This window comes from Arachis ipaensis, chromosome B3 (genome assembly GCF_059453495.1).
Source record: "Arachis ipaensis isolate K30076 ecotype BB chromosome B3, ASM5945349v1, whole genome shotgun sequence".
Lineage (NCBI taxonomy): Eukaryota > Viridiplantae > Streptophyta > Magnoliopsida > Fabales > Fabaceae > Arachis > Arachis ipaensis.
In genome coordinates, this window is record NC_142438.1 from 13,602,200 (window position 1) to 13,629,718 (window position 27,519).

The following is a 27,519-nucleotide window of genomic DNA, read 5'->3' on the forward strand; positions in this document are numbered from 1 at the left end:
GTATTCCAGTATGTATTTTATACTGGTAGCTGACTTTGGTGGCTGATTTTAGTGTACACGTAGCATAACTTATTTCTGTATTTGCAACAAATTTGTGTGTAAAATGAAGATATTTGGGTGTAATACAAAGATATTTGGATGTAAAATGAAGATATTTGGGTGTATTTTATTTTGATAAGTTCTGCATAATTCAGAACTCTTCATTTTTCTCCTCATCTTCTTCTGTTTCTTCTTCTTCTTCATCTTCTTATTTCATATTCTCATAATTCTTTTTGAGAGGAAAAAATCAAACAAAGAAAAAAAAAATACATAATGTTGCAAAATCAAAAGAAGAAGGAGAAGAAACACGACGATGAAGATGAAACACGCGAAGAAAAAAGAGGAGAAACACAAAGGAAAAAGAAGAAGAAGAAGGAAGAAGAGGAGGAGGAGAAACGCGAAGAAAAATTGACAGTTATGGTTTTCATCAAGGAAGAAGAAGAAGAATCGTTCATAATGGTGATGGAGCGCTTTGAAAACATGATGCGCGTGTTAACACGCTTTTGTGGGTGAGCGTAGCTTCTGTTGAATTTGGCCCAACTTATAAGTCAAAAAGACTTGTATGTGTAGCATAACTGTTAATATATATATATATATATCTGTAATGTAATATATAATTTTACATATATATTAATGTTTTTAATGATTTAAAATTTTATAGTAATTATTTTTATATAATTTTAACGTAGGACATAAATAAAAAATCTATAATTAATAGATATATAATATATACAATTTATTTTTTTAATTTTTTTAATATATATAAGTTATAATTTTTTGATATAAAATTATAGATTATATTTTTATTATTTGAACTAACTCATGAATTTTTGTTGAGTCAAACTTAAACTTATGAAATAGACTTAATTATTAATGAGTTAAACTATAAACTAAACTTAATTTTCGTACGAACTTAAATTTGGTATAACTCAGTCACCAAAAAAAATTTTGGTATAACTCGACTCAGTTTTAACCCTAGCTCCTTAGCTTTATCTCGTCCTTGGCTTGTTCACGTTGAATGAGTGTCCCGAGAAGCAAATAGAGCTGCGGATTAGATGACTAAGGGCTTGTTTGGGTGAGCTTTTGAGAAAAGATCTTTTTTTAAGTTATCTTTTTTTAAAAGATCTTATAGAGAAGTAAAAGTAATTTTATGTTTTGATATCTCATGTAAAAAGGTCTTTTTATCTATCAATTATGTTTGGGTATAACAATATAAAAGTACTTTTTTGTTCATTTATTACACGAAAAACATCTTTTTTTTAAGGAAAAAAGATCTTTTAAAAAAAGATGTAAATTACAGCTTCTCAAAAAAGATCTTTTTTTTATTTTACTAGTGCTTTTACTTTTACTACTAGAAATTTGCCAAACACGTTAAAAAATAAAAAAAGATATTTTTTCATTGAAAAAAGATCTTTTTTTAACAAAATAATGGCGCCCAAACATGCACTAAATACAATACCAAGAATAACTCTAATCATGTTATTTGGTCTGGTGTTGATCTCTAACAAATGATCTGCTCGGATTTAGGATAGTTTTTGCTTTGTTTCTTTCCTTATTTAGACACAAAAAAAAACCTAGCTCCTTTTAAAGGCTGAAAGACAAATAGTATAGCGTGGGATTTTGAATTTGAGAATCATAGTAGAAAAATGAGTTCCCACTCACACCTGATGACCTCTTCAACCTCCCTCCTTCTCTCCAAAACCCGCTCACACCACCACCACAGCCTTAGCACTTACCACTTCTCAAAACGGTATCGTTCCCGCCAGATTCTATGCGCCAAAACCACCGTGTCCTCCGAATCCGAATCTCAATCCTCCTTCCCGATTCTCACCACTGTTTCCATTCCTTTCTCTCAGCTCAAAGTACTCTCTCTCTCTCTCTCTCTCTCTCTCTCTCTCTAACAATCTGAAATGGAATTGAGCTGAAAATCGCTATGATGCATGTTCATGATGTTGCGTGTGTTTGATCCTTGGCGCTTAAGGATTTTTCCGGTATAGGTGTTTTGGTAATGCGTGTATCTTTCTGGCGATGCGTTTGTTTATTTGATTCTGTGGTTGTTACTTGATCTTGTTGTAACAGGATAAGAACTCCGACTTGTCGTTGAAGATTGATGAAGGATTCGGACGCAATGGATTGGGGATCCTCTCCGTCACCGATGTATGTGTGTTCCTGATGTTGCATTTGACTTGTTTGTTCTTTATTTATTGTTTCAAGCATCCGTAACCGTAAATCACAGTTCTCTGAATTTATTGATGTGATGAATTATGGATATTATTGAATAAATCAAGAAGTTAATTCTGTATCCTAATGCATCACTTGTTAACACTTAGCTTGGCCATAATAAGTACTGCTGTGTCACATTTGTGTTATTGTAAGTATTTTGTTGGAATTGATTATAGGTTCCGGGATACCCTTCGTTGCGTGCAAATCTTCTGCGTCTTGCTCCAAGGTATCTTTTGCATGTTGCACTGGTGCATTAGTGTAGATTTAATACATCGAAGGTGGTAATCAGAAGCAATTTAGTTTGCTAACATTTTCATCTCCTTTTGTCAGATTGGCCAATCTTCCTAAAGAAGTGAAAGAGGACCTTGAGGACCCTCATAGTAGGTAAGTTACTCAGTAGTTAAGACTTCTTAGTTCTTACTACTAAATTTTCACTTCACATACATATTCTGCTTCATTCTATGACCCTGAATATATTGTTGTATTTTCGCACTACTCCACTGCCCTGTACATGAAACTTTTAAAGCAACAAATGACTTGTTCTTCATCTATCCACCATGAATTATTAGGTACAATTTTGGTTGGAGTCATGGGAAAGAGAAACTTGAAACTGGAAAGCCTGGTAGATCTTTCATCTATTTGATATAAGTTCTTCGATGTACTCTCTTTGGGAAGATATAAATTTGCTTTGGGATACAATTTTGCTTTTGGCTTCTCCCGGGCATTTTTACCAATTGCAATATGAATGTTTCCATTTCAGAAATGCATGGTTATTTGGGCAAACCTGTTGCTTACTTATCCTGCCTGTTTGATGCACTTTCCCTTTTACTCCTTCATAAAATTCGTTTTTCTATCTCCAGGAAGTTAAAAAAACAAAAGCAGTTTAAACAAACTTTGGAAGTCTGTGAATTTGGAAATGTAGAATTTAGTTCAAGGCATACATTTTGGAAAATGGGATAGTAATCTGCATTATTAAGTGAGGCACTTTTTTTTAAACCTAACTTTCTCTTCCCTGAGTGCAGATCTATTGAAAGGATCTTTCTATGCCAATCCCATTCATGATACTCCCACATCAGAGCCATCTTTGATTCAACGGTAATGTGGATGAATTCACTTGTCATATTGAAAATTTTCTCTACTATAATTCAATTACTTTTTACAGGGGAATAGTTCATTGTTTAGATATATGACATTCTCACTTTTAGATAATTTATACCTCAGTCAATAAGCTCTTTTTGCTTTATAACTTGCAATTCAGTTAAGGTTGATGCCTATCTACAGCTACACTCATAGATCCCAAGTTAAAAATGGAAGCGTTGGCAATTCTGTATCCTATGATCATACACATTTCCTTAGATTTGTGTTTTCTGTAGGTATCCATCATATTGTGGATCAAATATATGGCCCAGCAGTGCACTACCAGAACTCGAAGTGGGTATGGCCTGAAGCCTGATCAGATTTTGCATTTATAATCTTTGTTTTCTGATGCCTAGGTTTATAGGTTGATGTGTCATATAAATTTTCCTTTCCTGTGTACATGCAACAAGCAACTTATGTATTCTCATTTGTTTTTATTTATCTTTTGTCAGTTTTTTTTTAATGGGTGTGTGGCTCCCTTTAAGTATACAGCAGATATTTAAATTCTTACTTTGTTGTACACACTTTGTGTAATTGTGTTTGATTATTTGAAGAAATATTTACTGAAAAAAGGAATTCCTGGTAAGATTATTTCCAGGCATGTTGAGTGGTCAGTTGTTCCGAACCTGAAAATATTCTTGCCTATGAATGATGCCCGTTAGTGATCTTCTCTACAATGTTTCCATCCTGTATTGGTAAAAGATTATTAGGATGTTAAAGCTTTGGACGCGAAAGTAGTAGCAATCCTTAGGGTTGTTTTTTGTCCCCTTGATTAATGGATTTTGAATCTAGAATTAGAAGATTAAGAATATGATGTTTTACTACTTCCGATTTCCACAACTTGATGACATTAGATAATGACAATATATTATTATAGTTTATTTGATCTTTATGTTTTGCTAGAGAACATGATTGATTACATGTTCACTGCTTATTTGTTTCTGATGTGTAGCTTTCAAAGCTCTTGGGAAGCTCATGTTTGATGTTGGATTGATGTTGGCATATCATTGCGATCAATATGGTAAGATAATTAAATTTGTATGGCTTGTGATAATTAAATTTGTATGGTTTGTGGTATTTACTTAGCTTTGTATTCCATGAGTAATGTTGGAATTGGACTATTTTTTGCTCTTAACCTAGTTGCTTACCTATATTAAGCATTGTTCGTTCTCACTTCTCAGTATCTAAAGGGAAGAAAATCAACAAGGATGAAGGTCTGAAACCAATACTTCATCGCTCCCGCTGTCACAAAGGACGTTTGCTGTATTATTTTCCTTCACAACAAGGGTAATTTTGATTTAAACCGTCTTTTCTTTTGCGTATTGTAATAGTTCAATGTCAATATCCGATCCAACTTGTAAGCTTTGTTTTGAAATTTATCATAATTATTATGACAGACAAATACTAGAAATTTGGTCCAATAATTATTTTTCTTTGATATTTCTAAGGAATATTATCCCCCCCACCCCCCCCCCCCCCGACCATAGCAAGAAATTCTAGTGCCTGTTTATGACAGGAAGAATCCAGTCCTCGAGTATCTTTCTGAAAAGTATAGACATCACTATCTCAAGACTTCCAAATATTCTGTCTTAAAGGAGTCATGCTACATGATCAACAATTTTGTAGGCAACATAAAGAAAAAGTTGGCTAAAAACCTGTTGGTCACTTAGACTTTCTCTTTTCCTGGTTCAGATAAAAAGTATTTAAACGATCCTTGTTTTCACATGACTAATATAAATTTTTAAAAGTTAAGTTTGATATCTTTATTTTTTTAAGAAATATACCTCTTTTTAGAATTGAAATTGTGTTCTATGGATGATAGAATGTCTGCCATAATCATTTTACGGAGTCTTAAATGACTTGTGCCATTTGAGCTACAAGTTCATTGACTTGTGCAAACATTATAGCCATACATAGTAAAGGAAATGTTCATTAAATATTAACTCTTTCAAAATAGTTGAATCTATTTTCATTATGAGGTAATATGATGATACCTGAATATAGAAAACATTTCTATTCTAATATTCTTCTATCCTTTTGCATAGGCATGCATGATAGTATACTAACAAGTTCCAACTTCCAAATGACTTGTTACAGCATCCAAGATGGTAACTCTATCTCTTCTTGGTGTGGATGGCATACAGACCATGGTTCATTGACAGGTTCTTGTTATCAGTTTAGCACATTTCATATATGGGTTGTGCTTTTCTTATATTCCTCTAGTTAAATTGAAACAATAGAAATGTCCATGGATATAAAGATGAATATATTGCAAGGTCCGTTGTTATGTTTCTTTATGCGTTGTCAATTTGTTTAATTCCCATTTCAATTCATTGTGTAGGTCTGACCTGTGGTATGTTTATGAGAGATGGTATAGAGATACCTTGCCCTGATAGTGCTGCCGGCCTTTATATCCGAACAAGAAGTGATCAAATCGTCAAAGTATACACTCTTATGGAGTTTCAAGTAACACTAGATTATTTTAATGCTAATGATAAGAAATGTTCACGATTGCGACCACAAAATTTTTTATTGGTTCATCTTTCTTTCACATAAATATCCCATCCTCCTCATTCAGTCAACATGTAAAATTTTCAAATATGTTAATCTGTTGAAATTAAAATGTCACCTTTCTGATAATGTTTGAAAGATTTAGTCTTTTAAATTTCTATGACATGGTTTTAGATGCATTGTATCTTTGGAATGGATGATGTACTTTAAAAGTATCAAATACATTAGAACATGTGATGTCAACTGACTGCAATGTTATAAAATTCCTGTGCACTTGTTGAATATCCTTAAAAACTTTTAGGATTCCAATTTAGGGCCTTTCCTTAATGTTCAAGGATTGATACGTTCAATATATTACACAAAACCTGCAACTAAGGACAAATAGAACATTGCATGTATGTTTTTCTCGTTTTGTTATAGAAGGAAAAATAACTGTTAGGAACAGCCATGTTGAGTGTCTAAACTGGTAAAAAAACTAATATTGCAAAGTCCAAATTGATAAAGATTTAAGCACGGTATCTTTATCTCTGGTTCAATGTATTTACTATTGTTTTAATTCTTAGGTTGTCTATGGAAAAGATGATATAGCTTACCAAATTGGTGAAACAACTGAAATACTTTCTGGTGGTTATCTTTGCGCAACCCCTCATTGTGTGCAGGTAATTGAAAAACTTCCAGAACTGTGCAGAACTGTTATGTTAGTTTGGTTGAATACTTGTAGCATATGCAGTTGTCATCCTGTTTTCTCAATTTATGTATGTAGATTCCTTTTCTTTTCAGACCTCAAATTGTAGGTTTCTTGTTCTCAGTACTAGTTGTTGATGTGGTATGACAATCAGTTCTCTTGGTATTATTTTCTTCTGCAGGGTTTGCCAGGTTCCTTAACTTATTAGTTAATATAAATGTTAGAGAATATATGTATTAAGTAATACCTTATGAAGTTTATTTGAGCATTAACGAATGAACTACAATTATTCTCTTTTAAAGCATATTGGGTGGGACACTAGATGACATTGGTTTGCTTGGCCTGTTGTATCTTATATGTTTTTGATGCCTCTTCTCTACCGAGTATGACAAATAGTAATTAATAATGTTCATAGATGAATTAAAAAAGTGAGCTTTTCCCTTGATGTTCATAAATTGAGCATCCTGTATCGTTGATATGTATCTTATAGCTTGATCTTGTCTAGATTTTCTCAAATCAGAACTTTTGTTCAACTCTTGCTATGTTGACCTTTCTGATTCTATTTCTATCGGTATCTTTCTGATAAATTTTTTTTTTTCCTTTTAAATACTTTTAGGCTCCTAAGGGGAAGGACACTTCTGGAATTGAGCGATCAACATTTGCATTATTCATGCAACCTGACTGGTATGTTATCTGAAAAGAAATGCAAGAACTTTCTGTTGCTTTGATGATGTTTTGCGCTGATCTTCAGTCATACACACATGATAGTCATGCTAACATGAAAGGATTGAAAACTATGGATCTGAGCTCAATTTTATAGTAAGATATAATATTAATACTATGCCTTTCAGGGACGAAAGACTCAGTTTTCCTGAGGAAGTTCATATCCATAAAGAGGTATGCATTCCTGAGTCATGAGCCTTATTTCACCTTCAGTAGGACTACAAAACCATGCACCATTACACAATACGATATCTGAGTAAATATTGATTAAAAAATACACATTTAAAATAATAAAAAAAAAAAAGATTCTCTGCAATGTGATTGTATTATTTGCAAGTACTGGGTATGGTTTGTGTAGAGTGCATGTAAGACAACAAAATTATTCATATGGGGTCAGTCGTTGAACATTTTGAGTTCTACCTATGGCGGGAAAGTGGCAAAGCTATATTTGTGGGTTACTGATGATGTTCTCTGTTTAAATAAACTACAAATCAATCCATTCTATATAACATATGGATTCTAAAACAAAAATGCTATTTGTACACTAAAATTAGCCACCAAAATCAGTCACTTTATATTTGTGTATAAATACATGTGTGGTTTAGTTTATTTTCAATGTGTATTTTGTATTTCAACATGTATTTTATACTAGTGGAGTAGTGGCTGATTTTGGTGTACACGTAGTATAGTCGATTCTAAAATATGTAATTAGTATTCCGCCTAATATATTTTCTCCATTTTTTTTCCAGCTCATTGCATCAAATGCTGCCCTTACTTTTGGAGAGTATTCAGAGATACTGCTTGACAAATATTACCACCGGAAAAAGTAAAGGTTTATATCTTAACCATTGATGTTGATTTTTAATCAAACTCCTGTCTTGTTATATTTATATTTCACATCTAGTTGCTTCATTTTGCTCTGGTTCGTTAGCTGCTAGTGATCCGATAAACTATTCATTTCACAATAACCTACTAGGCTACTTGAAGTAATTGGGCGTTGGGGGTCTCATATTGAAAAACTGTTAATCCGAGGGAGTGACATAAATAAATTTGTAAAGGCAGCTGAGTCTTGGCACAGATAAAAGATTTGTAGGTTTCTCATCAAGTTGCATCGAAGTCCAAATCTCAAGAGTGGAATATAGAACCTTTTCAGTGTGTGACTGTGTAGTGTAAGAGAAAAGGAAAAAAATGAAAAATAAAATTTTAAAGATATATATATATATATATATATATATATATATATATATATATATATATATATGGATAAAATGTAAAGATGTTATTGCTATTGGAGAATAGCAAAATCAAAGGAAAACGAAAAGGAAGATTCATTTTGCCTCCTGGATTCAAGAAAAATATTTCCAAAACTAACTGGAAATCTGGAATAGGCACATAACTCGGGGGCAGAAACATAGCCCGTGTATTTAGATGTTGTTTTAGGGGAATGTGAGAAGCTACTATGCTGGAGTGAAAAAGAGAGAAAAGAAAAATAAGGTAGCATTTCTTTAATGGCCTAAAATTTCCATTACTCTTCTTAGATATGGACTAGTTAGAAAAGAAGAATTTTACTGTGCTATGATTATAGTGATATGGTAATTATTTAAATTTTGGTAATATCTAAAAAATATAATGAAAATTATATTAATAATATTTTTTATTTTAATTATATTTTTATTTTATAAAATCAAAATATAATTTTAATTATATCTTTTAAGTATTATTGAAATTTTATAATCGATATCATTATCACAATTATAATCACTTTGAAATACACCGTTAAAAAATCATCAAAATTTGTAGCATCCCTTATCCGGGAAAAGAAATTATTTAACGAAGAATGCTATGATCATCAGAATTTATTATTTTTTACTATTAATTAGTCATTAATATTTAAAAGTATAAGATAAAGTATGTTGATGGTTAAGTAATAGTTAAAAACAATAAATTATGATAATGTTTAGCATTTTTTCGCTTTTTAATTTTCATATTTAGAAAACAGAGGTGTTATCTATTCTTATTGGGGTTGTGTGTTATTTTGGAGTGTGAAAGACGGTTATTAACAAATTGGAGCGTTCGATTTAAGATTTTTAACCACAAAATTGACCCATCAATTTGCTCCAAACTTTAGAAAAAAAAAATCTGGTCACACAATATAGAGAATCCAAATTGTTTATTATTTTAATTTAAATTCACCAACTTCCAAATCGGATCTTAAGTATTTTCTTCTCTATAATTTTGAGTCTTCAATTTGTAGATTGTTATTTAAAAAGAAAAATGTCTCCATATCTATTAAAAATTTAAAATCAGGACAATAGTCCATAACAGTAAAAAACATGCAATGGAATCCATTACCAAAAAAATTAGCCGTATTTTTCTTGTTAGACGGCTATAGAAACATACACCCAGCTATACACGGAACTATAATATATTATTTTTTAGTTGATATTAGCAGAAGCATCTATTCTTAAGCCAATAAGGAGGGTAGGTCAGTTATACCCCAATATAATTATAAACAATGAATCTGCAGGTAAAAGCTGTGGCCGAAAGATCGAACTTCGCCACTTCGGACAGGAGAGACGACGACATATAGATAATTTAATATATTCAGAGGATAGCAACTTCTAATTAAAAATTGGTAAGATTAATTGCATATGCTTCAATTTGTGAGCACTGTTTTCCTTTTGCATGCACCAAGCAAATCAGATGTCTCAACCCCCCCCCCCCCCTTTCCCCTATTTTTTTCTCAAAAAATAACAATAAAAGACAAGGCATGTCTACCTAATGAGACTAACTAGTATGAACTATGCAGTGGGGGCTGGACTTAGTGGTTAATCGTCACCTCAATAAAGGATGCCGGCCATGGGATATAAAAGTCCAGGGAATATATCAATCAAATAAGTGAAATAACTGATACTGTCAAATACTTTCTAGTGACCTTTAAAGTGAATTCTCGTTAAAAGATTAGAAAAAGAATAAATCCAAAATCTTGTATCATCTAAGGGGCTCCATAATTTTATAACTAGTGGGGTTACAGAATATGGGGCTGTGGATAGAATTCGATTATGTTAAATGTACTATAAAGTTCCTTTCAACTTTCCGACCCGACTATCTCGCCAATCAAAAGGTTGACATGTAATCATAAATTTTCCCCTAGCAGCTGAAGCTGGGGAAAGATGGTTTTCTTTTTTTTTTTTTTTTTACAAGATGAAGGATTTGTTGATCACCCATCAAACTACACTAGGATTTGAAATTCTGGTAGTGAAATACAGCAACCCATAGAAGTGTGGTGTGTGAGGAGTGTGACAAAAGAAAGAGTCAATTTTTTTCTAGATACTACGTCAATTCACTGTAAGTTAGGTTGATAAACATGGTAATTTAAAAATTAACATATCAACCAATTTAAAAATTAACATATGTACGTCACTCTATTGTTGGATATTATGTTGGCACTTAACAATTCAAGTCGACACTACATTAACAGAAATTTGGATTAGAGACAAAAAGAAATTCAGAAAAAAAAATCTAAGAAACTTATTTGATTATGGAAAAGTATAGGGTACCAATATTATCTGTCAATTTCTGTCAATTCTTATTTATAATTGTGTTTCATGGAACGTGGATATGTCTAATAATTAATATATTTTAAATATATATATATAAAGAGACACATCCAGAAAATATATCTATAAAGACACTTCTATTAAACACAGCTATAAAAAAGACATTTTTATTAGACACATTTACGAACACACTTCCATAAAACATAATTATAAATAAGAGTTAGCAGAAGTTGGCAGATATATTGTTGGTAACGTAGCGGAACCGTATTATTTATGGAAGTAAAAAACTATTTTGATTCTCTTGCAGAAATGCAAAAACCATTTTAAATATTAGAGAAAAGGACAAATAGGTCTCTGACCTTTTGTTCCGCAGACATTTTCGTCCTTGACCATTGAAAAATACTTTTAAGTCCCTGACCTTCACAAAATTTGGACGGATCAGTCTCTCCGTCCAAATGCCTTCTTCAGGGACTGATCCGTCCAAATTTTGTGAAGGTCAGGGACTTAAAAGTATTTTTCAATGGTTAAGGATAAAAATATCTAAAAGACGAGAAGTAAGGGACTTATTTATCCTTTTCTCTAAACATTACTTCAAAAATCAAAACCATGGGTGATTTTTTTTTTTTGGCACAAAATGGGTGAAATAGTTAAAAGTGGAAAGAATAAGTGATGGGTCGATGCCGAATGGGCGGGTTGATAGGGCATATCTCAATCTTATCCCAAACTATGTATGAGCTAGGAGAACAAATAGGCCGCCAAAGCCACCAAATTCACACAACTTCCCCCTGATATCCACCAATGTTGACCCATGAGAATAAAATCCAAAAATCCAACCCAACTTGGTGACCACATATACTTGCAACTGCAGTTGGTATCACACACAGGCTTTATTCTCTTCTCCCGTCCCCTCTATTTTTTTTAAGGGGATACTATGGTGTTTATAACTTTGTACTTAAGTTACTAAAATAAATAAATAAATAATATTTAATAAATTTTATATAATTTATTTTTTATTTTAGATATTTTATTTTTTATTTTAAAAGAAAAATTAAATAATTTAGGCACTGTAACAAAAGTTCTATAAATCTCACTTTTTTTAATTACTATTTTTAATTAGGAAAAACGTGCTTGAATATGGACAAGGGTGCCACGTGGGGTGGTTCAGTTTGAGTTGGTTGCAATTGAACGTTTGTAACCCCACACGGAGTCTACTAGTTTAAGTTTCTCAATGGTTAATTTCATTTAATTGGCTCTGTAATGTTAATATGGTATGGTCCTTGTCATTCTTGGAACTTTCCCCTCTGCCTTTTTGACCAAATTTGATTCTTCCTCTCCTGCTTCAGGCTTACTAGAACATCTTCCTTCTAGACCAGTCTCAACTGAATCGAACTTTGCAGCAAATTTTGCTTTTGCTTGTTGTTACCCCTTTTTTCTTTCATTTATTTCATTAAAATAATACAACTTACTTTTTTATACAATGTATTCATTATTTAACAACTGTAATAGTAAATTATATTTTTTTAAATAATTTAATATATTTGATTAAACGGTTTAATATTTTAATATAATATATGTTTGTATTTTAATTATTATTTTCAAACGAAAGTTTGATATCTATCTTCAAATAAATAATCATATAATTTAAATATGTAATATCATCTAATTTTAATCATCATAAAAAATATTATCTTTTAAGGTAATGAAAAAAGTCCGAATTGCCAATGAGTTATAGCTCAAATGGCATAGATTTTCTATACTCAATTAAGAAGTCGCGGGTTCGAGTCACATATCTTTCCAAATTTTGCGCCAATGAGTAATAATTCAAATGTCCCTATACTCAATTAAGAGGTTGTGGGTTCGAGTCTCATATTTTGGTAAAAAAAAAAATCCAAATTAAATATTTTTAAGAATAATATTCATTGGTTTGATCTATATATTTTTATTATATAAAAAGTAATACAAATTTATTATAAAATGAACTTATGACATATTAATATTTATTTATTGTACGTATATTATAATATATCATGATTAATAAAATATATTTATAATATTATATTACATTTTTTTGTATTATTATTTTTTCAATTATTTTTTCTAATTTTTTTTAATTATCTTCAAATACACTAAAAAAACCTTCAAAAATTACACTATCTACTTGAAAAATATCAACAAAACAAATATAATTTGATTTTTAAAATTCGAATGATTTGTTATAAAAAATATTCACACGAATAAATAAAAAAATTTAACTTCTTAAAACTAATTATGTTTTATGATAAAATATAAATAAAAGTTTTTTATTATATAAAAATATTAAAAAAAATACATGAATTAATATTTAAGAAAGAGAACTTCACAAGGCTATTGTTGTATATTTTTTATTTTTAAATAATTACATTAAATTATATTCAAACTACAAATATTTTTATAAATGAGTTTTTAAGTTTAATATTAATTTACATATTATTTAATTAATTCTTAAAAAAATATAATACTTTTAAATTTATACTAAATAATATAATTGATTTAGTCTAGTTGCTTATAAGAGCTTTAATATACATATCAATCCTAAACAATACAACACAATATAGAAAATCATTGACTTATTTCAGCAAGACATCATTACAAAATACTAAGAATTTCTGCCTAATATTCCCATCACGTTATAGAGAATTTAAGCACACTAATAAATTGCATGTATGATAGTGAAACATGAAAGGAAATCAAGGAACATATACAACACCTTAATTGCATGGTGAACATCTTGGCGTTAACGTAAACTCGTGGGTCCCACACAGAACAACCTCATGAACATATAAAAACGCTGTGCCAAACAAGTCTTAGACCCCACCACATCTTCTACCACTTCCCTCTCTATATATAACCGAGAAATTCGTGTGTTTTGTTGTAGCCATTGAAAATCCGAATCAACAAAACCTCTCTCTCTCTCTCTCTCTCTCTCTGCCCCTCTAGGTTTCCAGTTTTGTAACCATGACTCTCTCTAGCTTCGCTCACACTACTACATCTTCTCAACCACGCCGGAAAACAAGCCTTAGAAAACGGTGTTTTACGATGGTGAAGCAACAGAAGACGCGGTTCTACATATGTGGAAGATGCATAGCTATGCTTCTCTGCTGGCACGACCACTCTATATCCGATTAGACTGCATATATACATATATGATTGTGTTCTTGCTTTCGTCTCTACTGTCTCGTGGCATGGTACTATGTAGCTTGTGTTCTGTGTTTTGAAGAGTTACCAAACAGGAGGGTCAGTGTATATATGATGAGGCTGCAGCAGAGGAATCTCAAGTCACAAGGAGGATTCTTCCAAGTATTGAGGATCTGGATGAAGATGGCTCATCACTTCAATTGGGGTGTTTGTGCAAATGGGTTTGTGGTGACTGAGGTTAGAATCAAGGATTATGGGAGCATAAGGTGGAAAGATAGAGTCTTTGAATGAGGTGACTAATGGGGTGTAGGATAATAGGCTAATAGGACCTTTTGAAATTGACCCAGTTGAATATTTGTCATAACTTGGGTGCAATTCGCCTTCTTTGTAACTGTGATTGCAATTGTAATTACTTGATCTTGTTTCAATGGAAACAATTCAACTGAGCTGAAAAGAAGTGTTTTTTTTTTCCCTCAATACTGCTATCTTTTATTGTTATTGTTATGCTTTGATGTAGTTGAAGTCTAGTTCATAGTAGATCTACTCCATGTCTGCAATCCTATAAATTGGTGAAGGCTACTGTTGTATGTGAAATTGCTTCTTCTGCATCTCTCATTCCTAAATGGATTGAGAGACGACAATTTCAATTAGGTGAAATGAGACCACTATTGAACCTTAAAAGGTTCAGAAATTTTAATGCTGGTGTGAAACTAAGCTAAATGTCTAAGCATCATTCTTCAATTAACAGTGACAAGCTTATTGCTCCACAAAATTATTCATGTTGCTGTATCATTCTGTTCAATTTTTCCCTGTCTTGTTAAGTTTTTCTCACATTCTTTTGTGAAAATAATCCTAATTAGCTGCTTTCTTTCTTGTTACATAGGTTACACAAGAATGAGGGGGTTAACAAAACTCTGGTAATAGTTCTTCACAAAATTACTTGAAACATTAAAGAATTCAGTCCAGAACTTCATGTATTTGTTGTATAGGAAGCCATACTTTAGGTGATTACATATTTATTACCTTCATCATTGAAAAGATGAATATTGATCGGAGAGAATAAAATAAAAAGTTACATTTAATATAAATTATACTTGTGAACAGGGTTATGCAACTCAACTTGCAATACAATGCATGCCATCTTTCAAGTGTATGATGAACGTAGAAGATTGAATAGTTTTGGGAACTAGAGAATATATATTATATTCATCATCACACAACTTGTACAACACAGAAATCTCACTGGCTAGGATTATAGGGTTAAATGCTTTAGGCGACAGGGTACACCATGACTTGATCAAGAACAGGGCCACAAAGAGAACCATAGTCATTAATTCTTGTATGATAGAAAGAGCTGTAGAATGTTATTCTGGTTCTGTTTGCAATTGCCTTGAACTTGAAACTTGCAGTCTTGAATTTACCATTTCCTTTAGAAGTGAATTGAACTTGAAGTTTCTCTTTCGCGGCAAAAGCCTCAACCATCATTGATCCATGACATCCATTCCTTGCGTCGCCAACTGTAAACACCATCTTGTAGACTTTGTTTGGAACTGTTCTGATGATTTGAGCAATGGCACCTTCCCTTCCTGCAACTAGCTCCACCGCTGCCTTCCCATATGGGACATTAAAATGCTTCGAATCAATGAACTTTATGGCTTTGAGAGATTCGATAATCCAACCAGGGAGTGGAGACATATAATCTTGCTGCATAGGTGGAAGTAAAACTCCATTGTTTGATTTGAAAATTGGGAATGGACCCTCCTCAAACCCAGGATTTTTCACCAAATTAGCTGCAAGAGTATCATATCATGTTATAGTTTGATCAGGAAATAAGTGTTTAAGACAAAAACCTCCCAAAACAATGTTAACTAATCACCTATGTGACTTGCTATGCAAAACTTTGCACAAAGAAAACATAAGAAAACTCTAGAAGAAACTGCTAAAAGAGATCTAAATATAAATGATCTAAATATCAATATGATTTATGACAAGACACTATATATGTTGTTGTCTGATTCGTATATCCATATAGCAGACTCCATTTAGTAGGATAAAACTTTGTTGTTGTTTGTGTTCCTAACTTGAGCATACATAATCAATTAAGGACAGAATTGTATTCATTACTTCTTGTAGGCTTTGGAGGGATGAACTCTCTGATGGCAACAGCATCCAAGAGAGGACCACAAGCAGGGTCTTCTTGAACTCCGGGGTTGAGGAATGTCACTTTGGTGAAATTAGAAGCGGCCTTGAATCCCCAAGCTATAACATCACCATTGAGGCTATAAAGTGTCTGAAGAGGAACATCACCCTTATGTGGAGGCACTGAGATTCTCAAAACTTCATCTTGAGCACAAGTCCTTGAGGCTCCTAGTATTAGAGCATACCTATGTCGCACAAGGACGAAAACTGAGTATTGAATCCGACACGACAACAGAAAAGTTAATAGGGTAACAGAAAAGTTAGTCACAATTTAAAATGTCTAATAACATTTTGAGCTATGCACATATAGAACACAAAATTGAAGTACCAGTGACCAGGTATGACTTTGATGGTTTGGGATATTGAGGCTTCATTGCCAAGCCTCACAGCATGCTCTCCATGTGTCACTGGAAAGTACATTCCTCCAGGTTGTGGTCCACCATTGATATACTCAACAAAACCATTGATCTCCCATTTTGGCAATGAATATTTCCCAATGATTCTTGTTTTCTTCAGGAATCTTGGGTCTGGCTTCTCCTCAAAGTTGCCATTTTGGATGTAAACTGTGAGGGAAAAAATGACACAGCAGCAAAACACAATTTTAGAATCAGGGCAATTAAGTGCAAGCAATGTTATCAAACTCTCGAATTAACTTGTAAACTCTTATTTATAAGTCTAAGTTCCCAGATCGAGTTTACGAGTGAACTCTCAACTTTGATTACATTGGATGCAAATAATCAAATTCAAGCACATTGAATCATTTCAAGTTTCAACAAACACATCAGACTCAGATACACCATTTTGTGTTCACTCATTCTCAGACACTGATAATGAGAATGCATGTTGCAAACGAGGAGCATATAGATTAGAATAAAAACAGAAAGCACCAAAAAGAAAAAAGAATCAGCTTAGGATCAAAGATTTAAACAAAGATGAAGTACTACACATTAATGGGGTTATCATATATGAGCATTATTATTACCTTCTGGCTTGGCAAAAGCTGAAGCAGCAAATAGAAAAGCCAAACAGAGATTGAAAATGAACAATGTCATTGCAAAAACTATAGCTGAAACCAGAAAAAATGGACTTGGTTGCTAAGAGTTTGAGGGTTAGCCTCTCTACATACAAGGGTAGTAAATGGAGCTTCACTCCATTATATAGTGGAAAAAAAATTTGATAAGTTGAAATTATATTTGATATTCACGATGCAAAGCCCCAATAGCCAATACCACTTAGGAACACCTGATTTGTATTAATTAAAGTTTTGACCTTCCAAAACCGAGTTTGGCTCCATACTTTATGCTATGGACATGCAACATGTTTGATATTTTGAGTGCAACAAGTTGTAATTAAATTTAATTTAGTTAAAAAAAACCTGGTGGTCTTCTCAAAAAACTAAGTTTAATCTAGATTATTCTGGATTGTTTAGCAGTTATTGTTTAGTTTAATCTAGAACCTTTTTATTTTTTAATCACAATGTATAACAAATAGACCCTGATCTTTTTTTCCCCATTATTCAATAGCCATATAGGTTAGGCTCATTTTGATTGCACTGTATCTTGTTCCATGCAAAGATTTCATCCCATGTTATAATCGAACATCATTTTATATAATATATGCCAGTTAGGAACTAATGAAGGTAGTTTCGTGTTCTCTGCAATTTCAAAGATAAAATCCAATGTGTTTTCTTTGGTTACGGTAGCCACATTCCACATGGGTTTTGTTTTGATCACTCGCTTCCTTAAATTAATGTATTTATTAATGAAAGACAGGTTCATCATGCACTACTCGTGCCTAGTTCTTCGCTAGATCCTACAACTATTAATGTTATCCAACTAGATCTATCCATATTACATTATTTCCTTTCGCATAGTAGATGCATGGTCCTATATATTTTTAGGTGAATTCTATGGTGCCTATAATTTGGTGTTTAATTTTTGTCTAACTTATTTTTTATGATAACTTTTGAATATTTAATAATTATTTATTTTTATACTTTTAAAATTAAATATTAACTTTTAACCCTTTTTAGTAAATTAGGCAAATATTTTTAAGCATTATAGCAATCACCATATTTTTATTTACCAGCAGCAGCAAATATTGACATGATACATGTCACTCTTTAATTTTGAAAGGGGTAAAAGAGTGGTGTATCACCGCGTTATTAGAGCAAAGGATATTTAATATCGTTGTGATGTCACGAATAAACAAATTAGATCGTTCGAATTGAGAGAAGAGATGGTCCAATTTAGCATTATAAAAAAAAATGTCTAATACCATCGAATTTATTATTGAAATAAATTTGATGGTATAAATTTCGTTGGTAATTATTTAGTGGTGGTTCTTTTCGTTCGTCATTAATTACCGTAAAAAAATTTTTATTGATAATTTTTACTGTTGATTTTTTTTTATAAACCGAGGATAATATATTATTAATTAATACTTAAATTAATAAATAACAGCGAATTCATCTAATGGTAAACTTAAATTTTAAATTTTTTAAAAAGATTGTTAATCGTCATATATTAAAAAATAAAAATATAAAAAATCTGATAACAAAAAATTAATTTCACAAATAATGAAATAAATCCTAAATAAATCAAATTACTCATGACTAATATAAATTATAATAAGTCAAAAGTTACAATTCATAATACAAATTCATCACTCAACTTACAAATTAAAACATAAATTCATAACTAACAAGTTTATATGATATTAAAATAAATTTAAGTAGTAAATAAAACAACTAAATTACTGCAATGAACAATTAATTAACTAAAGTCTGAACAAGTCATTTAATAGTTATTGTTTTTTTTATCTATCAAAAAATTTTCATGAGTTTCATAAGCTTCCACATTACCATCTTCATTATTATGAGCAGGAGGAGGAGATCTTTGGAGAAGGTTCACTTGATGCCATTTCTACTAAAAAAAAGGTATAACAACAAAAATTTAACAATTAAATTCAATATAATAACAAAATTTTAATATTGCAGTTAAGAAAAAAAATTCAAAATAACAAAAATTCAACCATTGAGGTCAAGGCCACAATAATTCAGTTTAAAAAAATTCAATAACCAAAAATTCAATTATTCAGACCATATATATATACAAGTTTAGTTGTTGTGGATTAGCTAATTAAACAAATTTCCATATATACAAGTTTCTTGGTCACTGTTCTTGTTTGGTGAGAATCACCAAAATGTACAAGTTGCCACTAAACCAATATATATTTTATTTAGCAGTGAATCAGTCACATTCAAAGATCCAGGATTTAAGCCTAACTTTAGCAAAACAATTAAAAAAAAAAAATACTCAACAACATCAATAACAAACATATTAAAATCAAAACAATCAAAATAAATAATCAAGCTCCATCATCAGAATACTAATAATTTCAATCGCATAAACCATCTTCTCTGTTGATTATAGGACATCTAATTGGATAATCACATTTATATCAGACTTTATTTCTCATGTTCCTAAGTTATTATATAAAAGAATAAAAGTTCACATCTCTTTTCATGCTTTTTATATAGCAGAGTAAAATTCAACTAAACTAATTCAATTTAATTTGGCAAAGAAGATTAATCATTTTGAATTTTAATAATCCAGCACTCAGTAGAATCATCATTCTTACATTCATAAATCAAAGAACAAGATAAAAAAGAAAGCAACATAGCACAAGTGTACAACATATTTATTGAACTATATTAAAGTACATAATAAAAAAAAGGAAAGCGGGGACTGAAGTCATAATTAGAGGGAGAAAGAGGAGGTCTTACTTGAATTAGAGGTAAAGGAGAGGTCTCACAGAATCACAATCTCACTCAGTCATGTTGTCCAGCCACTATAGCCTAGTTCGACAACATCCACATAAGACAACCCTCACAGGTCACAATAACACTTTGAACAAAAATCAAGAACAAACCAAAATCAAAACCAAAATCAAGAATAGAAAAAATTAAGAAAAATTAGAACAAAATCATAAAAAATAATGAATTCAAAAATCACAAATTTCAAAATTAAAATAAAATAATGAATCCAGAATAAATCCTAAACTCAAAATCAGAATGAAAAAAGAACAAAATCGGAACAAACCCTAAAATCTAATAAAAATAGAACAAAATTAAAATAAAATAGGAACATAGGCATACACCATAAATTAGGGTTTATAGTTAGGGTTCAAAAAGAGGTTAGGAGTTTTTTAATTAAAATAAAGTAAAAACAAGGATGGAATAGAAAGTGGATGAGGACAACCTATCTAGAGGAGGGAGGAAAGACACAGGTCAGCGATTAAAGGAGCAACGATGACGACAGCAGTGGCGAGAGAATGAAAACCGCGGCGACAGACAACCAAAACGTCACAAAGAGCACCTAATCGAGTTCACGCAGTTTTTGGATATAGTTGGTAGTGGTCGACGCTGACAGAGGGGCTACCGGAGGTGGTTTGGGGGAGGGGCAGAGAGAGGAGAAGGTTAGAGAGAGAGAGTAGTTCGAAAATGAGGAGAGATAGGATTCGCAGTTCGAATTTAGGGCAAGATTACTGTCAGATTTACCGGCGAAAAAATCCGACGATAACGTTTTAAAAGTGACCAAAACATAGCGTTGAACTAATCAGGAATTACCAGTGGATAAATCCAACGGTAAATTCCACGGGAATCTCGGCGCCAATTTTTCTTGTTTTTCTCCAATTATTACAAGCGAATTTATCGTCAGAAAATTAAATCTGACGGTAACCATTTTATCCGACAAATTTATTGTCAAATCTGTCAGTAAACCTGTCACTAACATCCGACGCTAAATCCTACGGTAAATTTGACGGTATTCAACAATTTTCTTATAGTGTAGGTACACAAATCGAATTATCTGATTTGTGTGCATGTTCCACATGTTACGCATGCAGCTTGTCACTCTTCCTTGCTAAATACGTGCGAGCGCTTTCTCTCTCTCTCTCTCAAGTCCCTTTCTCTCCGAGCTCTCTCTCACAAATCCCTTTTTCTTTGCTTCAGAAATTCCGAAGCCCTCATTTTCTTCTCCTCTCTTCTTCAACCTTCTTCCACTTATTTAAAATTCTAAAAAAACTTTAATTTCAGCAACACAATACCAAAAAAATTTAAAATTAAAGATATTGATCGTTCTAAATTTTATATTGTTAATTATCTCAACTATTCTAATTATGGAAGTTATTAGTTTTATCTTTTTTTATTCAGTAAAAATATTAGTAATAATATTAGAGATTAATGTTGTTTATACTGACTAAATGATAGTTAATATATAGTAGTTAAAAATGTATTATTGGATTTAGTTAGCGAATATTGTTCACGTATTATATTTTTAGTTTATTTAATAATAATTATTAAAATTATATTTTAGATAATTTAAGTTTTATTAATTATTATTAGAAGTTAAATTATTATTGTAAATTTTATGTAAAATAGAATTAATATATATTAAAAGTTAGATATTTTTAAAATTTAATAATTAATTAATTAATTATTAGATATTTATTTAATATATTTATTGTAGTTAAGTTTTAAAATTTTTGAATAATATTAGTTAAATAATTTATATGTTAGCAGTACGTAATGCAGTAATGCAATAATTGAATTTAGTGAAAATTAATTAGTTAATTAATTTGTTAACACTAAATTTAGTATTAATTTAATAAGTTATTTATTATTAATAATAAAATTAGATACTGTTTAAAATTTTTGGATATATTATTTAATAAATTATTTATTAATAAATAAATAACTATTTAATGAATAATTGAATAAATAATGTAATAAATAATTGAATATATTAATTACTTAATAATTTAATAAATTATTTATTATTAATAATAATATTAGAATTATTGAAAATAATATACTATTTAAAATTTTTGGATAGTCTTGTGTTATTATATATTGTTTATGTATATGTGTGAATTAATAGAATAGAAATAATACAATATTATTATTATTATTATTATTATTATTATTATTATTATTATTATTATTATTATAATTTTATTTTATTGTTTGAGTAATTAATGGTAGTTTGTTAAATATAATTAAATTATGTTAATGATAATAAATAATTATGTTTTAAAGGTTATAAATTGTGATAAAATAATTAAATATAAAATAATTAATGAAAATTTTAATTATTTACTGTTTATAGATAAATTTTGTTTGATGTAATATTTGACTATATTTTATGGAGTTTATAGATGTTGACGTGTAACCACCTACTATTGTTGGATATGTACAATTCTATTGTGGAGCAATATTTATAGGAGACTGGTTTTTATCACGTTTTGTATATTGAAATAATTCAATGTCAATCGGCAATGATAAATGCTCTAATCGAGAGGTTGTGGCACCCTAACACACACATATATTTCACCTTCTAGTTGGTGAGTGTGTTGTGATAATGGAAGATGTGACTGTTATTCTCTTGCGACAAATGGTCTTCAATAACAGGAGTGACCATGAGTAGTCATGATACCTACCTTAGAGATTGAATGTTTGCACCAGTTTATGATTTCACCTAGGAAGACAGATTGTAGAAGAAGTTTCATAAATTTGGCGCGTGGTTTCGAAATCTCAAATATCGTTTGGATTTGACCGATGAAAATGGCATTTAGAGGTATGTGAAGTGTCACATCATGTTATTATTTGGGACAACCTTGTTTGGAGGCAAGTCTGGGGCAATAGTGCATTGAAAATTTTTGTCTTTGCTTCACGACTTTACCAAGATCAGAGAATTTAGTTGGGGATTAACATGCCTAGCACATTTGTATAGAGCGCTGGGTAGGGTATCTCATTTCGATTGTAAGAAGATTGATGGTCCACTAACCCTTTTGCTAACTTGGGTTTGGATTCGCCTACCATTTTTTGCGCCAATTTTTGGCGGTCCCGACTTTTTTCGCTTGCAAACAGGTAAAATTATCTAGTAACAACTTTAACTAAGTATTGCACATTGTATTTTAATGTTTAAGGTGAAAGTTTGTTAATGAAATAGATGATGCCAGGTGGCGTAACTGGGAGGGTGCTGACCGACGTTATAGATTTCATTATTTTGCTCAATTTAGGAAATTGTTAGATGAACTGTAAGAAGGCCAAGTATGTTATCATGATATAAGTGTCTGTTTTTGCTTGAACCTTATAATGTGTTCAGTTTGTGTGAGAGGCTTATGGTGTTGATCGCATTGAGCCATACGTAATTTCTGTAGACATTCGTCAGCATTCAATCGTGTGGAGTGCTACGGAGCCATTAATATCATTCGAATGCATTGAGTAGTATACAACCGAGAGGCCTAGGAGACAATTTAGTTTAATTCAGAGCATTCTTCATCAGGAATGGGATCTAGACAAAACGCATGAAAAGTCCTAACTAACCCTAAGAATCTTGACTGCTCCACCACCCATTCATTTTGGGTAATGCGATAGACGAACATGTATAGTCACGTTCTTGCTGAGCTTTCCGTGCAACTACAGCATCCCTGAGAGATTTACATGTAATCGTACCGCGTAAAATATGGCAATCGCTTGAACTTGTCGGATCTTGTGCTGTACGAGAACCAAAAAGGAAATTCAGTGGGGGATTAGGAGAATCAAGAACAACAACCACACTCACTACCACCGCCACAGTAACAATCACAGGCTACACTGATCCAAGAGTCAACTGAGCATTCCTCGACCCCATATATTTCTCACACACATTTCACACTGCAATTTATCCTGTCATACCCACTATATCAGCAGTATTAGAGTGTTCCACAATTTGACATAGGGGATGCAACTTTATTTAGCCGGTTGCTTGGATTCATGGCTTTGGATTTATGTCAATCACAGTCTAGCCAACCGCTTGGTAAGACTCCGGGTAAGAGGTTCTGGAATTCGAGACATCGATGCTGCACTTCTTCAAAAAATTATGGAGGGAGATTATTTGTTGACTCAAGTAAGAGTGACAGGGGTTGATGGGTTGTAAACAGCGGGAACCCATGTTGTATTCCAATGGGTCTAATTGAGGATAACACCAAAGGAATTGATCACGAGACTGATGACTTCCTGGTAGACCCCTCGGATGGTGATGACAAGGATGAAGACAATGATGCGGATGCCGATTAGGAATCTGACAACGACAATGACGACTGTGGTGATGCACGCTGATTTGCATGCAATTTGGAGGTCACAAGCTCAGAAAAAATATGTCCAGCATTAATGTGTGACTCAACCTCAACTCTTTTCCTGGTGAACAACTCATTGAGCCTATAAAATGTTACCTTGACAAGTACTGAGTGTAATGACTGGGAGATTGCACGCCCCTTCAAGACCGAATTGATGCACTCTATTAGATTTAGGAAAAGTATAGGGAACCAAGATAAACTAGCCAACTTTTTAAACAATTTTATTTAATAATTAATTTTAATTTTTTTTAAAATTCAAAATTTGAATAATTAAAAGCTGATTAAGTAAACCCTAATAAAAAATTGTGAAAACGCTTCCCCTTCTCTCCCACCCCCACTCCCGTAGTCACACACACAAAAACCCTTCCCCTTCTCCCATTCCCACAGCCACGCTGTCCACCTCTTCACCGCCACGAAGGAAATCGGAAGAAGCTTCGTTGTCCCCTCTCCTTCGTTTCATCGTTGCACCGCCACTTCGTCATCTAGGGATCAATTCCCCTCCTCAGGAAGGACTGTGATCACCATTTTCTCTCATCTCGTCGGTCTTCTTCCTTGTCCAAAGTGCCGATTCGTCGCTATTCCAGTGCGCTGCCAGTCTCGCCTCCATGACCACTGCGTCATTGTCTCCTTGGTGTGCCAAATTTCGTGCCGATAGGTAGTTTACTGCAAGAACCATCGCCAAATTTCCTTGGTCCGTGCGCAAGAATCATTGCCTCGCTACCGTTCTCGCTGGTTGAAGGTTTCTGTCTAGCTGTTTGCTGCTACTTCATAATTCTTGCAAGTTTTTTTTCTTGTCTTCTATACGTAGGTTCCTTTGATTTCATAACTATTTCTAGTGCTTATTTAGTTTCCATATTTTTATTTGTTGTATGAATTGTTCCATATTTTCATAACTATTGCCAACTTGCTATGTATAACGCATATAGATAATAGACTTATGTTCATTGCCATGGGTTAGGTGAAAATTGAATAATTGATGGAATATTAATTAGACTAGGGTGAAATCTACCGTTGTAAGCTAAGGATGAATGTGAAAAATTGAATAATTGATATTTATTTTTATATTTTCGGATGTTCTTTTTTGATACATTTTTTATGCTTTTTAGGAATGGTATTATGTATTTCTATTTAAATAATCTATGATTTGGTTCTTCTCTTTGCAGAATAAATTAGAAAAATGGACTTATAAGAGAAAAGGATAACCCACAATTCACGAGGGATACATGTTTTCTATGCTTGTTAGCAACCAATTTAGATAATTGGCTAGAGATAAATTTCAGGAAAAGAAGATGGATGGCTGTGGCAGAAGTAAAAGAAACATATCCTTGGATGAAGGAGGCTTTAGATATATTGGTTCAAAGATAAATTCAGTTGTAGATTGTAAAAATTGTAGGCATCACTTGCTTTTGGAATCTACAAAGGTGTGAAAGAGCAAGAAATTAGAAAGGAAATCTGAAATTTTTAGAACTGAATGAGTCAAAATTGAGTATCAACTTGGAGAATTACAATTCATCATGGTTGCAACTTGCAATTTGTCCCATGTGATTTGTTTTTTTTTTTTGTATATATCTGTGTTGGTATAGTCAAAATCAAAGATTGAAATTGAATATAAAATGTAGAATTAGTTGAGAGATGTAGTAAGTAGGAGTGTACAAAATGCAATTCATTCTTTTATTCATTTGATTATTTTTGTAAGAATGACAAATAAATAACTAGAAGTGTAACAAAACACTTCTGTCAAGTCTCTTTGGCAAAAAGATATTGTGTTTCTTATCATTTGTTACATGTTTAAACATTGAATTATATACACAACAGCAACAAAAATTTTATTCTTATTACTAATGATTGGATTATAAGCATGTCTTAAAATTTAGAGAAGAGTGTATGCTAGTTTAACAATGTTCTTCATTGCTCCTAGATTTAAAAAAAAAATATTGTAACAAAATTGAGTTTTAAAGTCACATTACGCTAGTGATTAGGAATAGGTCACAATTAGATAGTTTTTTGAGCAGAAGCAACTCTATTCTTTTCTTTTCATTTTATGTTTAAGAACTAACAAGAAGCAACTACTAATTGTGAACAATTTTGATTCCATCGTCAAAATAGAAGAATCAATGATGCTAAAAAATTGTGTGATTATTGTTAGTTAAATTGCAATTAATTTATACAAATCATCATTATTAATCATTCTATTAGGAAAAATCATCATTGACTAACATGCATGTGATGTTCTGTGTTTTGGTTTTGTTTTTCACTTATGTGGGATAAGCTTTTTTAATTTGACATTCACATGGCTTCTGTTAAAGTAACATCCATTTAGTATGGAAAAAGAACATCCTAATACTTGACAGAAGTAACATCCACTTAGATATTTGCAAAAACAATCATGTACCTACACGAAGAAACATGCCGAGTAGGACTTAAAAAAAAGCGCCATGCAATTTTTAAAGAAATACAGTCATCCACAACTGCAACACAAGAAAACTCGAAAAATGTATAAAGTAACATCCATTTAGTAAGAAAAAGGAACATTCTAATGCTTAACAGAAGTAACATCTATTTAGATCTTTGCAAAAATAATTAGGTACCTACACGGAGAAACATGCCGAATTGGATTTTTAAAAAAGAGGTCATGCAATTCTAAAAGAAATATAGACATCCACAACTGCAACACAAGAAAACTCGAAAAACGTATAAAGTAACATCTAGTTAGTATAAAAAAAATCCTGATGCTTAACAGAAGTAACATCCACTTAGATCTGTGTAAAAACAATCAAGTACCTATTTGGAGAAACATGCCGAATAGAATTAAAAAGAAAAAGAAAAATGCAACAGCCCCAAACTCAATAAAGAATCACCTGCATACATAGCAAATCGAACATCCTTTTGATGTGAACAGAAACATCTACAAATTGAAAAGAAAAAAAGGGTTCAGATTCACCATCTTTAGATAACTGAATCAATTGTGATTGACATACAACATACAACCTAAGTGAGCATGTACAAGTAGAGTCAACTAAATTACAGCCATTCCCAATAAATTTGAAAACCATCCGTACATGCAGAAAGCAATTACTTCTTAAAAAA

At 31.8% G+C, this 27,519-nt stretch overlaps 3 protein-coding genes across 11 annotated transcripts in view; 1 reads left to right on the top strand and 2 right to left on the bottom strand.

Annotated features, from left to right (window-relative positions):
- LOC107634189 (pentatricopeptide repeat-containing protein At1g34160) overlaps window positions 1-27,519 on the bottom strand; it is a 190,865-nt gene that overhangs the window by 101,604 nt on the left and 61,742 nt on the right. The gene's annotated exons all lie outside the window — the stretch shown is intronic.
- LOC107629688 (2-oxoglutarate (2OG) and Fe(II)-dependent oxygenase superfamily protein) lies at window positions 1,613-15,140 on the top strand. 9 transcript variants are annotated; one of them, XR_015907321.1, is made up of 17 exons: window positions 1,613-1,901; window positions 2,119-2,196; window positions 2,439-2,488; window positions 2,593-2,646; window positions 2,832-2,884; window positions 3,285-3,357; window positions 3,636-3,697; window positions 4,352-4,420; window positions 4,581-4,686; window positions 5,497-5,561; window positions 5,741-5,841; window positions 6,474-6,569; window positions 7,212-7,279; window positions 7,447-7,492; window positions 8,068-8,150; window positions 9,846-9,953; window positions 11,996-12,298. XR_015907321.1 is itself a non-coding variant. In XM_088508659.1 (16 exons), the coding sequence occupies exons 1-15, from the start codon at window positions 1,686-1,688 to the stop codon at window positions 8,146-8,148; spliced, it is 1,218 nt and encodes a 405-aa protein (XP_088364785.1). In that variant the 5' UTR covers window positions 1,646-1,685; the 3' UTR covers window positions 8,149-8,150; window positions 11,996-12,298. The 9 variants fall into 9 exon arrangements, 1 of the variants encoding a protein (XP_088364785.1); XR_015907320.1 differs by lacking the exon at window positions 11,996-12,298 and adding an exon at window positions 10,128-10,411; XR_015907322.1 differs by lacking the exon at window positions 11,996-12,298 and adding an exon at window positions 10,128-10,411 and having other exon boundaries at window positions 8,068-8,144.
- On the bottom strand, window positions 15,052-17,370 carry LOC107629689 (protein TEEBE-like). Its single transcript, XM_016332540.3, has 4 exons — window positions 17,234-17,370; window positions 16,580-16,814; window positions 16,177-16,436; window positions 15,052-15,842 (listed from the first exon to the last, which is right to left on the bottom strand). Exons 1-4 carry the CDS (start codon window positions 17,301-17,303, stop codon window positions 15,322-15,324), a joined length of 1,086 nt encoding a protein of 361 aa, XP_016188026.1. The 5' UTR covers window positions 17,304-17,370; the 3' UTR covers window positions 15,052-15,321.

Bases quoted from the DNA above. Each gene is read 5' to 3' on its own strand.
- LOC107629689 (XM_016332540.3), bottom strand. From the start codon at position 17,303: ATGACATTGTTCATTTTCAATCTCTGTTTGGCTTTTCTATTTGCTGCT. The intron at 16,815-17,233 runs GTAATAATAATG...TTTCCCTCACAG, and splicing joins AGCTTTTGCCAAGCCAGAAG to TTTACATCCAAAATGGCAAC. The intron at 15,843-16,176 runs GTAATGAATACA...ATACTCTTGCAG, and splicing joins CCCTCCAAAGCCTACAAGAA to CTAATTTGGTGAAAAATCCT.
- LOC107629688 (XM_088508659.1), top strand. From the start codon at position 1,686: ATGAGTTCCCACTCACACCTGATGACCTCTTCAACCTCCCTCCTTCTC. The intron at 2,197-2,438 runs GTATGTGTGTTC...AATTGATTATAG, and splicing joins GGATCCTCTCCGTCACCGAT to GTTCCGGGATACCCTTCGTT. The intron at 7,493-8,067 runs GTATGCATTCCT...TTTTTTTTCCAG, and splicing joins AAGTTCATATCCATAAAGAG to CTCATTGCATCAAATGCTGC.